The 14,277-nt window shown below is 31.3% G+C and overlaps 1 protein-coding gene and 1 long non-coding RNA gene across 3 annotated transcripts in view; one reads left to right on the top strand and one right to left on the bottom strand.

Annotated features, from left to right (window-relative positions):
* Nucleotides 1-14,277, bottom strand: part of LOC126735281 (calpain-C) — a 38,539-nt gene that overhangs the window by 4,924 nt on the left and 19,338 nt on the right. The window contains exon 4 of the mRNA XM_050439228.1: nucleotides 580-700. Coding sequence (XP_050295185.1) covers nucleotides 580-700 — 121 coding nt within the window. The remainder of the gene's footprint in view (nucleotides 1-579; nucleotides 701-14,277) is intronic.
* LOC126735282 (uncharacterized) lies at nucleotides 1,498-3,881 on the top strand. 2 transcript variants are annotated; one of them, XR_007660358.1, is made up of 4 exons: nucleotides 1,498-1,933; nucleotides 1,998-2,183; nucleotides 2,237-2,375; nucleotides 2,580-3,881. It is a non-coding gene; the product is annotated as an uncharacterized LOC126735282 (long non-coding RNA). The 2 variants fall into 2 exon arrangements; XR_007660357.1 differs by having other exon boundaries at nucleotides 1,498-2,183.

Here is a 14,277-nt window from a genome sequence, read left to right as displayed (position 1 = left end):
ATTTTCAGGGATAGATGCACGCACTTTAAAATATTTGTCTTGTTGTTCTCATGAACTTGTATTTTACGAATTCTAATACCACGAAAATGATGGTCTTCATTTAAATTTTTGAAGTTAAAAACAAAGGTTATTGAAACCCTATCATTTGATTTTTATTATACCCATTTCAACAATCTTAATCATTGGCACATATGTTTTAATTTAGAATATGGTTTAAAAACAATATCAATGAAAATGATCAGATGGTGAATGAACGACATATAATATAATATGATTCATTATTTATGAATAACGAAAGTGCACGACACTGTGCGAGGCACATGACATATGACAGATCATGTGTCAAACGTCAGCGTCGTCAACTTCATTATTTTTATTTAATATATGTGATGTTGGCAACACTGAAAATGTTCAGAGTGACCAACATTAAAAGGACACAACCATTATAAAAATAACGACCACCAGGTAGCAGTTATTGCATTAGCAGTCCAAGTATATTGCTATGTTTGTGGCACAGAGATAGCAGTTGAGAGACCTTTATTGGCGTGGCACCTTAAGAAAAAAAATCAGTTTTCTTACCTAAATCGAAATACTCCGCAGTACTGATCGCCGCTAAAGGACTGATCTGCTGGTACCACCCGATAGAAAAGGCCTTTATTAAGATAAAGAACTCCAAGGCAGGATACAAGCCATCGGTCCCCTGAAAGTTGTTTAATTTCCTGTTAATAGATATAATTTAATGTAATAAAATCTTTAAGAAAAAACAAAAGGAATTTAACACTATAATAACGACATAACGAGGCGGAATTCCTGGTAAAATTAAAATTAAATCAGGCAACATAAGAAGAGAAAGTGGTATATGAAAATCAGAGGCGAGTAATTATTTTATTATTGCCGAGCGACATTAGCATTCTAACCTTGAGTTGGGTGTTTATAGGCAATTATGAAGCACGTAATTGCTTCTTAAACCATAAAGTACTTAGGATAGGATCTTTTTTTATTGTTGAAATTACTGAAGAATTAGAGGGATTTCCAATATATTCTGTTGGGCGTTAAAGGTAAAAAGACAATGAAAATTTAGTTTATTTTTAATTAATTTTACGCTATTCATGCCGTATTTATCTACATTTATTATTTCTTTATTCTTACAGATTTTTTTGACGATAAAATGATAATTACTCATTATTTTTTTGTTAAAAGAATTTAAATTTGAATTTTTTTTAGGACTGTTTATCATTTTGGGATTATTTTAATAGTTTTGAGAAAAATATAGTTAAAAATTCGATGACGATTTTGATTATTTTTTTTAATAAGCATTTATAAAATACACTTTTTTATGGATGTTATCCATAAATATTATATAATACATATTTATTAAAAATATTATTCCGCAATTATTCCGCTAAGTAACTGATAGATAAATTCGACCTTACGCCTCTGTCGGTTATGCGTCTATTGGTGTTTATAACCTAACTTTTAAGTTCGACTTTGGTTATGTTTACTTTTACATCTTTAGTAATAGTTAATAATAATAATAGTTAAACTTTAGTAATAGTAACTAATAATAACACAGTTCTTTGGTGTTTCTATTGTCTAGCCCCCTAGTCTTTTTTCCCTGCCAATAATGGAAACTAAATTTGTTCCTGACTTATACCCTTCTATTTTAAAAGTAAACTCGTGAGTTTCCTAGATTGCCTCTGAGAATCTTGTCCCTGTCAACGAATATGAGTTTCGGTTAGAATTTCCTTTAAGAAATTTGTATATTCTTTAAAGGAATTCTTCATTTCATCAAAAGAAGCATGATAACCTTTACACCTATTTTACAATTGCGGAACCAAGGTGATTCATTGACATTTCTAAGTTCTTTGGCTTCTGATAACTCTTGGTGAGGCTCCAGAAATCCATCAAGATTCTTAAATGAACTTAAGTCCTTGTAAGTAGATCCAATTGATGTAATCCATTTATTAATCAGTCATTTTTTGAATGCGAATACTAAGGTTCCTAGATTGCCATTCAGGAATTCAGCCATGCCCATGAATATCAGCTCTAGTTAGACTTTCCTTTGAAAATTCTATAAGGAAATTCTTCATTTAATTCCAAATAGGATCAAACAAGCTCAAGCCATTATAGACTTAGTCCAACACATAAAACCACTTTTAAATTCTTTGGCCTCATAACTATAGGTGAGGATCCAGAAATTCATTAGTACCTTATATGTGCCTCTTTGAATTTTTAGTAAAATTCAAGTGTTCCATGAGTCTTATATCCTCCTGGGACCTAGCGTCCATTTAAATGGACATGCCAGTTTTATGTTTCCAGTTTCGTTTTCATGTTTTCTGTTGTGATGGCGGCTGCACATAGTTCTCGTTATGATGGTATATAGCCTATTTTTTAACGTTTTGTAATGATTTTTGTGAAAGTTTTTATTTGCAAATGTTTATCAGACAAATTTAAATAACATTACAATAATAAAAAAAATTAAATAAGTTTTGTATTACCCTAAGTTATTCGCGTCCATTTAAACGGACATTGGGTCTATCTCATGCACATTTTAAATTAACTCATAAAATTTATTTTAGGAATTTTTGGCAATCAAAGAGTGCTTCTGCCAGGGGAAGATGACGAAAAATTGGAGCAAATACTAAAAATCATTGGAAATGATGAAATGTCTGATGATGAAGAAGAAATTCAAACTATGGATAATTTAATGGGGAGAGAAGAAGAAATAATTAATGAAGAACTAGTAAGCAGCAGTAAGGAGGAAGAAGAAGAAGATAGAATTCCTCTTAGTGTCCTGAGAGAAAACTTAAAAATGGCCAAGCAATCTGTGGATTCTTTAAACCTAGCAATGAGTGTAAAAGGTAGTCTAAGAAAGGCTCTAAATACATTCAGGTTAAAAGACCTTACGTTGTTGCTAAATACAACGATTGTATGGGAGGAATAGACTTGATAGACCGAATGATTAGCTATTATAGAATTCGAGCCAGGTCAAAAAAATGGACTGTAAGGGTCATTTTCCATTTCTTTGATCTAGCAATGGCTAACTCATGGATTTTTTATCGAAGAGATAAAAAAATATTTAAAATCCCTCCACGCAAAATACAACAATATTTTAAAATCGAAATTGCTACTCAATTTTTGACAAATATACCCAACCCACAAAGTGAATCCCAAGAAAACATCATCGTCATTAGGCACCAAAACAAAACAGAAACAACACTTTCCAGAAATTGCTTCAGACTTAAAAAATTCGGTTAGATGTAAAAATGACTCTTGTGCCAAGAAAACCAAGTTTTTTTGTAATACATGCAACACATTTTTGCTTATTACTGGCAACAGAAACTGTTTCATGAAGTTCCATAACAAATAAGTTTAAGTTTACATTTATTTTCTGCGTTCTCATAGGTTTACTGAAATGTTATTGAAAAAAAAAATTATATATTAGGAATTTTTGTTTAGGTTAAGACCAATGTCCATTTTAATGGACGTCATGTATCGGTCAAAGTAAGAAAAAAAATAAAAAAAATTATTAGTAAACAATGTTTATTTATGTATTTTTTATTATATTTAAAAGCCTCATAACCTTAACTTAATAAAAACATGTCCGGGTCCCAGGAGGATATAAGATGTTTCACATTTCGGTCTTAAGGGTACTTAACCTTTTTTGTTTTTCTTGCAAATGATTTACCTGAAGATTCCAACATATCCAAATTATCGAGGAATTCTTCACCATTCAGCCTGGATTCAGTAAAATTATACTAATAATCATTCAGATATTCAAACGTTTTTACTTTGGTCCTCTTCCAATGGATTGAAATCATTGATTAATCAATTGTTTTTTAAAATGAATTATGAGCTTCTGTCTCAAGATCATAAATATGATGCATCTCATCTCCAGTAATATTTTTCTTTTGCAAGAAAACTCTTGATTTCCATGTAAACTGACTGATAGAAATTGCTTGCATCGTACTACAAAAGGCAAGGTATCAAATGTGCTCTAAACTGAATGAGGATTTGGGAAGTAATGTTTGTTTTTAGAAAACCTAATGGCGTACTATTTTTATCAATTACAAATAACTATATTTTATCAAGCGCACTACAATTCGAGATACCCTTTATATTTCAAGAAAATTAACATTTGTACTATGAAATCTTTCATGACACTTGTAATAATCGTAAGACTCTTTTCACTGTTTTTCTATTTTTTCGATTCATTTCAAGTCAAAAAAGTTAAATGGAGTAAGAAAGAAAGAAAATGTGCTATATTACGTAAGAATAATCTTGTGTACAAGCATCCTACAAGCTAAAAAAACAAAACAAAAATGCAATTTCAAAAATTGACAAAACAATGAACAAAATTAAACACAAGAAGACAAAACTTTTTGAACATACTTGAATTAAAGATAACTAAATAAAACAATCAATTACTACTAAACCTATCATTAAAAAAGTCATCCAGGTTATATGCCTTAGCCAATAAAAGCGTCTTTAATTCTTTTTTAAATTTCTTAACATCCGATATATGTCTAACACATAGAGGAACATGATTGTAAATTTTTTTACTCATGTAAATTAATGAGTTTTTGGTAAGGGAAGACGTAGGAATAGGCAGGGGAACATCAGAGTGTCAGAGGGTAGTTTGGGAATTTTGTGAATAAGAGCAGCTGTTTCTAAGATAAAGAGTGAAAAAAGAGTTAGGATTTTTTCAGAAATGAAGAGGGGTTTGCAAGAACCTCTTAACTTAGCAGAACACAGGTATCTAACTGCTTTTTTTTGAATAACAAAGACAATGTTAAGTAGCCCCTTATTGGTTAAACCCCAAAAAGGCAAGCCATACCGAATATGAGATTCAATAAGTGAAAAGTACACTGAACGTGCAACCACCCCACCCAGCTCTTGTTTTGCCATTCTTACTGCAAAACATCCAGAAGATAATTTCCCAGCTAAATGCAAAATATAATCTTCAAACCGAAGGCGACCATCAATGGTAATTCCTAGGAACTTGCAGCACTCTTTATTCTGCAAGAGGGAATTTTCGTCAAACATCAGACCCTGAACATCGCACTTAAACCCCATAATAGACGTCTTTCTTACATTAAACACGAGCCTGTTGGAAGCACACCACCCTGATAAAATCTGAAGGTCTTCAAGGATACAAGTCTTAATATAATCTGAATTTTTATGGCTCCATAGTATGGTGGTATCATCAGCAAACTGAACCACCTTGCACCTTGCCCTGCAGTTTCAAGTCATCCACATACAGTAAAAGTAACAGTGGTCCCAACACTGAACCCTGGGGAACGCCGCATTTTAGGGATCTAGAAGCAGACAAACGCCCAGACACTGTAACCTTCTGAATACGATTTGATAGATAAGACTCAAGCCATCGCAACGGTACGCCCCTAAAACCATATTTATCGAGCTTATAACACATTCCATGATAACAGTATTCCATGATACACACAGTCAAATGCTTTGGATAGATCACAAAACACTGCCGCCGATGACTCTCCAGAATTCAAGGACACACAGACGCTCTCCAAAAAGCTAAAAACAGCATCATGAGTCGCTTTACCGGCTTGAAGGGGGATAACCACTGCCTCTTTTAAACATGAAGGAAAAATGCCAATATGTAAAGAATTGTTTATGGCAGAAACTAAACCATTTAAGGCTGAATCAGGCAAAAAGAGTAACAACCTCGAAGATATCCCATCAGCTCCAGATGATTTATGGTTTTTTAGGCGTTTGATTTCATTTTTTACTTCGGTAAGATCGACAGGATGAAAGAAAAATGAATGCTCAACCGACACTTCTTGAAGATAGTGTAAGGGATCAATGTTACTACGAATGCCCTTGAGCAAGATATTAGGTATATCACAATAATAGTCGTTTAAAATGTCAGGTCTTAACTCTGGTTCAGATACTTTTCTATGGCAAGAGTAGATTACAACATTTTTAGAATACAAAATTTAACGTAAAAAATATAAATATATTTCTTTTTATCAAAAAACATTAAATGAAAGCAACATTTATAATGCAAACAATAAGTCTAAGATGATGTGCAGTATTTTAGATCAAGAATCTAATAAAAAGTCAAAGGTGAGTAGCTCTGTACATCTAGTTGATGGGGAGGGTCAAATTATAGATGATCCAGAAAAATTGTTGGGATGTTTTTAACTCAGTTCTCCGATAAACCTAAAACTTCAGTCAATAAAAATATGCATTTAAGTCAATCAAATAACCTGACAATTTTTCTTGAGCCAGTTGATCACCATCAAGTTTTCAGAATAATAATGAGTGTATCAAACGCATTTTCATCTGGAGTTGATGAGGTTTCAATATGTGCAGAACAATATGTTTATCAACCATAAACTGACATCCTAAATCAATATTTCATACAGTCAGTTTTTCCAAAAAAGTAAATTAGGAAAAACTAAACCCTATATACAAAAAGAGCTTCAGAACTGTAGCTGATAACTATTGACCGGTGTTCTTACTTCCTTCTGTGTCAAAGGTTTTTGAAAGATCAGTAGGTACAAATGAGACTGCTAAATTATATCAAACCTTATAATTTCGTAAATGAACATTAATTCGGATATATGCCCAAAAATGTCAACTGAACAAGCACTATATAATTCACTAAAATGTATTTATAACAACTTGGATATTGGTAACGAAACGGCAGGCTTATACTTGATCTTTTTAAACGCCTTTGATACAATCAATCACCACATTCTTGTCCAGAGGTTAGAGGCCTGCGGTTTGAGGGAAAATGCCTCGCAGATCTGTGCATCATTTCTCTCAGAGAGGGAATACTGCATTAGTATTGACAAAGAATATTGTACATACATATCCGAGCAGCAGATGGTTCAGGGTGTCCCTCAAGGGTCAATACTGAATCAACTTCCTGCTTTTTGTGGACTCTCTTCAACAATCAATTAGAATACCTCAAGAACAAGGCTTGGCTGTTCAATTGGTTGCTGATTACTTAGGTGCAGTAAGTCATCAAATAATTCAGGGCCTCTCCAATTATACCTCAGAAATTGCTGCAGATATGGCAAATTGATAGGCAGACAATAGTCTAAGATTGAATCAAGAAAAGACAGGTGTAATTATGTTTCGAAAATCAGGTATTCCTACTGAATCAGTGCACGTACATAAGACTGTATAACCAATCAATTCCTACATCCGATGAGGCTACCTTCGTAGCAGTAACCATAGAAAATTTAATAGGCTAGGAATGAGTAGACTGTGAAGCTCTTGTTATCTGTTTAGAAGGCTGAGAGATACCGTAAGCATGAATTATTTTAAGGTCTACCATTCTGCTTATGTTCAAAGTATCATTAATTTTGGGATAATCTTCTGGGTTTTTCGAAATTCGCAATTAAGCAAAGTCCCTATTGCCCAATAATTAAAGCCATGTTAAATCTTGCACCGAGAACATCGTGTAGATCATATTTTTTACAACTAGGCCTTTTAACTGTCGTTTCTATTTATAATTAGTTATGTTTATAAAAAAAATACAGATCTATTTAATACTAACAATGATTTTTATCAAAACTTAAACATTGTTACCAGAAGCAGAGATGAGTTAATTATCCCGAGGCACAACCCATATTTTTTCCAGAAAGGTTCTTATTACATGTCAACTATAGCATTTCGTAAACTTCTTAAGGAGATACATTATAATACCAAGCAATGAGACATTTAGAAAGGCAATTACTTCCTTGTTATTAGATTGGTGTGTTTACTCTTTCAGTTTTTGTGATTTATGTTTTTAAATAGTAGATTTATATCAGATCGGAGCTTATAAAAACATCCTTGATAATTTCTTGTTTTTTTTTATTAATGTATATCAGAATTTTTGGCAATAAAGAATATTTGAACTTTTAATAGTTTCTCATTATTTACATTTTTTTGCCCATTCTGAATCAAAACATCCACCGCAAACGACCCTGAAGGTCATCGTGATTTCTTTCCTACTAAGTCATGACATCATCATTCATTACCTCTAAACACCATTGTTTCTCCATTTCTCGCGGTTGCAACCAACAACGGTCGTTACGTTACAATACCGCAATCCAGTAGGTCGAGTTTAGATTAAAAATTGCAAAATTCTCAACTAAATTATTCCTTTTTTCCACATCGCATGTGAGTGAGTGCGGTGGGTAGCGGTTATTATTATCCGCTTTTTAGAACAGAGAAATGCACAAATAGGCACATATGGCTTGATGATAATTACCCTTAATTAACGGGCTTGGAATTTAAACGTAATTTTATGTTTAGATGCTAGAAAACAAGGATAATTATGTAAGTTTTAAAGGATGAAGATTAATCACGTTTGTGATAATTTTTGACGGATCAACTATATTATTAATACTTAAAATATTTATTGAAAACAAAAAATTCATTGAAAAATTAAAAAATCTTAAACTTTTCCATATATTTTGAAAAAATTGTTTTTTTATCGATAAGCGAATAATTCAGATGTTTTCTCTCTTTTAGAACAGAATCCTTCATTAAATGAGGCTACAATGTACTATGATGTTAGATCTGCTATGGCCAGGGTAGTGTTCATACATTTTCTAAAGCCAAATTGACGGAAAAATATGTATTTGGGTTGAAATAATGAACAATTTGAGTGACAATGGTTTTTTCAAAAATCTTGCTGAAAATTAAATGTTGTTTTCTGGACAAATTTTTTTTCGCAGCCTAATTTTAAATTTATCAGTTGTTTCAATATTTTATCAAAATCTACAAGAAATAATTGATTTTAATATATTTTTAACAACTTTAAATTTTAAATAAAAATATATTTCAAACAAAATTTTCTTTTTACTTTTTGTGTAAAAAACTTATGTTCTTATCTGTTACTTTAAATTATTATATTACCTACTCTTAATTCTCCAAGTAAATGTCAAATGACCCCTATATCAAAAAGTATATGTTTGCTGCTCTAACACCAAATTTCCTAATTCCTCTCTTAAAAATGAACAAGGAACAAGAAGTAAGAGTGGACAAGTACTACTGCAAAAAGAAATGACTTTATGTATAACATGAATAGATCCCTATTGTGCATAATTTCATGTATTTCCTACCTTAATTTATAATTGCCTTACTTAAGCTCTAACTTATTTCAGTATTTTGTTGAAAAATCTTTTTTAAAGCATTTTAAAATTTTATATCAAAATCTGTTTTTCAAAAAATGTATTATATATAAATTCACTTATAGGCGAATTATTTTAGTATTTTATATATGTGACAATTTTCTCAAGGCTCTTGACTGTGATAATTTTGAATTTTCGGTATTACTATATTTTAAGAGAAAAAAATTGTTCTTTTTTCTCCCTCAAATTTACTCTTTTTTCTGTTTTTCCCACCTTAGTTTTTTTAAATCGAACATTTCTGGAAAGCCGGTCTTTTTTATCTTCCCTATAACCATTAAGCAACACATGATAGAGAAGAATGGCATATTCTTAAATAAACACATTTTGTATAATATCTCGAGAAAATTTTAAAACGTTTTTTTGTGATCCAGTTTATTCCTTTTAGTTTTTTAGGTTTCGTGGGATATGGGGCCAACATTTCGGCTTATATTAGGCTTTCTTCAGAACGACAGGAATAATTCTCTTCTAAAAAAATATATTTTAAATTTAATGTTCATTTTCAAATTGGATCTTAATGCATTTATTAACGTAGAAAATTAAAGCACCTGTGACAAAATTTAAATAAACGCAGCAGTTATCCAACAACTTATTAATAACCCATATAAAATCACGATCACGTTGTCGCAACTGGTAATTTTTACAAAGAAAATTAAAGTAATTTTTACAGACCCAGTGACACGGTCGAAAGTTTTTTCTGAAAAGCTTTACTTTAACATTAAAATAATCGTCTTAAGGCGATTATCATACATCACGTGTGCTCGCAGCGTGAAATTTCCTACAGTTTTCTTAGTTTTTGGAACGTGACTCTCGAGATGCCCGGCTGATACGTATATGAGCTGGTGGTACACGTCAAGATGATTTTCTCTTAAATGATAGATATCTGCAGCGGTGAAGAAGATTAAGTGCTCCCTCAGTTGTGACGGTTCATGAGTTTTAAAATCATAACGTGACAAAAAGACTTTTTCTTTTAAATGATGTGGTTTCTAATTGTACCACCAGCAGAGATTTATTAATATGTGATCTCAATATATTCCAGTAAATATACAATTATGTATGCTACTTTGGAAACTTCATACATTTCAAGTCGTTGCATCCCAAGACTATTTTGGTTTCTATTTGTTTAGTCTGTTAAACGTCGAGGTCCTAAGACGTGACCGTATGGAGAAACAAACAAAAATAATGAATACTGTCCAACAAAGAAAAGCAAGTTATTTTAGACACATAGTGAAAAGCGAAAAATACTGAACGCTATAATTGAAGGAAAAAGGTGACCAGGGAAAAGAAGGAATTCATAGTTAAAAAACTTGCGACAATGGACGAATATAATTCCAACGTCCTGAGAGGATAAAGCACACCGAGAAGAGAAGAGTCTCTTATCAAAAACATGAGATAGCCTGTGGTCAACCCTTGATAAAGATTTTGTTTTTCTTCCTGAAGTCTGTAATTGTGCTTACCCCATTATCTTATCTTTTATACCTAGTCTAACATTCACTATCCTCCAGGATTGCTGCTGTGGTATTTAGCTCTTCTGGGTCTACTGTGTCTTTTTAACATATTTTTTTACTTCCAGTACTTCACAGGCGTAGGGCATGTGTCGGACACTTTCTGGCATGACATCAATTCTATCATCCTCGATGTCATTCTGGAATTAGCAAGTGTTTTCAGGGCTATTTGGCTGTCAGATATTAGTAATATCTGCTTGTTAATTAGAACTTTTACATTATTCTCTTCCATATTCGAGAGTGTTGTGAGGATTTCTGTCTGCTACAAGATTCCCTAATGGATGATATCTATTGTTTTGGCTTTTGCCCAAAAATGCTGAGATTTTCTGGATTTTTTAATATTCTGTGAAATCGAGTTGACTTTCGTTACATATCGTGTACTTTTGAAGTCTAATGTGTTAAAACTTTGAGGAAAAGTTCGTTTATTGTCGTATTTTCTCATTTTTTAGCATCGGAAAAAAATATGTTATCATCAGAACAGGCCTTCCACCGTTTATTTTTAAATTTCGTATACATTTAAACAATGATTCTTTAGTTGTAAAAATTTTATGTTTTTTCATTATCCCAGATATATTATGAAAAATATCGAGTTTTTCGATATATCGAATATCTTTTTAGAAAATGCCAGTCAGCTTAGGCATTAAAAGTTAGGTTTGCATCTAGAATGGTGCCCAATTAGACTTACTAGTGCCTTTTACTTGTATAATGCTCTATTATACAATTAAGGCATAAACCAATTCGAAACATTATTCTTAGCTCCTCAAGTTCCTTATTAAAATTTGTCTATCAATAGTTGCAATGCAATATTTAAATGCTCTTTTAAAATCTAAGAACCCTTCTAAAGTAATGTTATCATAGTCAGTACCTTTAAAAAAACCAAAATTACACAATTGCAGACTCACAAGAGTGAAACCCACAAGACGCTGACTGGTTGGAAACTATTATTGCATTTTTGTTACAAAAATCAAAAAGTTGTTCCTTTATGCAGGACTTAAGAAGTTGCATAAGGAGCATAAAGGAGCCTCTTATATAGAGATATAGTGTTAATTGGTCGAAGCTCATTTCACTGGCGTTTTAAACTTTAGAAGCAGGAATTATAGTAGATAGTTTCCAGGATTCAGGAAAACCATCGATTAGTGAGCTATTAATATTCTTTAAGAGTCGATCACCAACAGCATAATATTCATCAGAGAACTTTCTTTGATATATCGTTTTCACCAGCTCCGATATTTTTTCAATTTTTTTGAATTTTGAAAACCTATGATGTCCAGGTAGTAATTATTTATTCTAATAGTTACCTGTAGTATATCTTGTACAATCTCTTTCACACTTGTAGATCTCTTGTATAGTCTATCCCTTTTCTGCATAACTTAGCTCTATCATATACATTTTTCATTTAAAGTTTTTCATTATGAGCCTTATTTTTTTATCTTTATATCATAAAATTTATTGTTATTACTTTTTCTAATTTTATTAATTTTTTCTATATTATTTTATTAATTCATTATTTCCTTATATATTTGAGGAAAATTAACATTTTCCTTTCACCTAAATAATTTTTTATTATTTTATTTTATCTTGATTCTCTTACACATTAAAATGTATTCATTCGAAACATATTGTATTGTGCGTTTTTCTCGTTCGTTAGGTGTGAATTAAAACAATGGAAAATGACCAACTAATTTATTTATATACTCATCACTGCTAGAGATATTTATTTATACTATATTAATTTAAACCTCGCGCCGATATTCTAAACTACATAACTGAACTGACAACGATCGGCGATGCGGCTCCTTATATACTCGACAGAACGCTGTTCGGGAAGATTTCTGTTAACCATCGAGACGTCGTGCGGTGTTTACAATATCGTTACAGTATCTGCATTCATTTGGCTAAACTAATATTTCTTCATAGGGGCAAAGTCAAATAGAATTATTGCATCACAAGATTTTGTATTTTTTTTTAGATTACCATTTAGTCAACAGTAAACATTAAATAACAACCTCCCACATTGGTTTTCTGATTTAAAAAATAAAATTGCAAAAAAAAAATCTGCAAACTTTTCTTAACGGAATCATTTAAATCGCATTATTACTCTACGCATCCTCAAAATATTTGAAAATTAAAATTAAAATTTTTCAAATAATCTAAGCTTTATAGTACATAATTACTAACAAAAACATTAAAATCGATTATATTAAAAGCCTTCCTACAAACAACTATACACGTTATGGAATTAGTAATTACGTATTCGCGTGCCACGCCCTAATATACGTACAACAAACGATAATTTATATTTTACCTTCGAGTGAAAGTTTAAATGTTTTCTAAAGATTGAACGATGCCGAATCTGCGTAGACGCCAGACCGATTCATTCAAAATCATGCCAGAGGCGGAAATTCTTAACAGTTTGTATCATCAAACCGAAAACTGGTTTCTGGCTTATGAAAATTTCAAATGTTCATTTTCGATAACAGGTAGCTCCTTAGATGAGCCATTTAAAAACATAAGCAATGTTTCGTTACAGGACGTTCAAAGTTAATTGAATAAAAACAGGAAATTATTTGACAAGTGTTAGATCAATTAGAGCAGTTGAAATTGTTCATTAACTTTCAAGCAGGATAATTTGAAAAATGTTCTAGACTTATTTATAAAGTTTTTTTTTAGAAGTTGCAGCATTTAATACAAAATATTTTTTTATATAAACGATTTTTGTTGCTCAAGAACTCTTTGAGTTAGAAGTCATGTTCTGAGCTATGGTCCTAGACCAAGGACAATGTAAACACTATGAGTCTTTAAATTATTTTATATTTTTTTAATTCTTTTATATCTTTAATTTATCCTGTTTTTTCCCTTAAGCTTCTTATTTAGGTTTAATTGTACTTTTCTCATTTTTATCAATTTTTTTTCTTCATAAGTTATTTTTGTATCGACTTTCGGTTAAGACTTGAGGCGCTGTAGTACCTTTTAAAAATCTATTTTGTACAATTTTAATTCTTGGTATCGGAAACAGTTTTTAGGGATAAAACTTTATATCTTGATACATTAAATCATTGCAACACTAATTCATTTGATAAATTAGTGTTGCTTTATCTGCGGAGACACTTATGAATCTAACGTGTTTAGGATTTTTAAATTGACGTTCCGTTGTTCCACCAGCGCTTTTAGAAGTTTTAGATGGCTGTGGATCATTAAACGTGTATACTTGTTCTATCGTAGCTTTTAATATTTTATTTTATGGGAATTTTCCAAAGTTGTTTTGTGTTAAAGTTTCACTTTTGTCATTACTTTTATATTTACATTTACAATTTATAATTTTATTTACTTGTACATTTTATATATTTTTTTAAGAGAAATCATTTAGGGGATGGACTAGGTATATAAAACAATTTTTTAGCACAAGTATTTGATGAATTAAAGCAGTTAGTTCTAGCTGAGGTAGCTTCAAGGAAAAATTATCATTTTCAACTTTTAAGCAGGGTAATTTGAAGTATTCCAGGTACATGTTAAAAGTGTACATTAGAAATTAAAGTGTTTCTTACAAAATAATTTCATATAAAAGGCAATAACACAAAATCTACAACATTTAATTAACAGGAAGAAAG

This window comes from Anthonomus grandis, chromosome 4 (assembly GCF_022605725.1).
Source record: "Anthonomus grandis grandis chromosome 4, icAntGran1.3, whole genome shotgun sequence".
NCBI lineage: Eukaryota > Metazoa > Arthropoda > Insecta > Coleoptera > Curculionidae > Anthonomus > Anthonomus grandis.
This window is presented reverse-complemented; position numbering and strand designations above follow the sequence as displayed.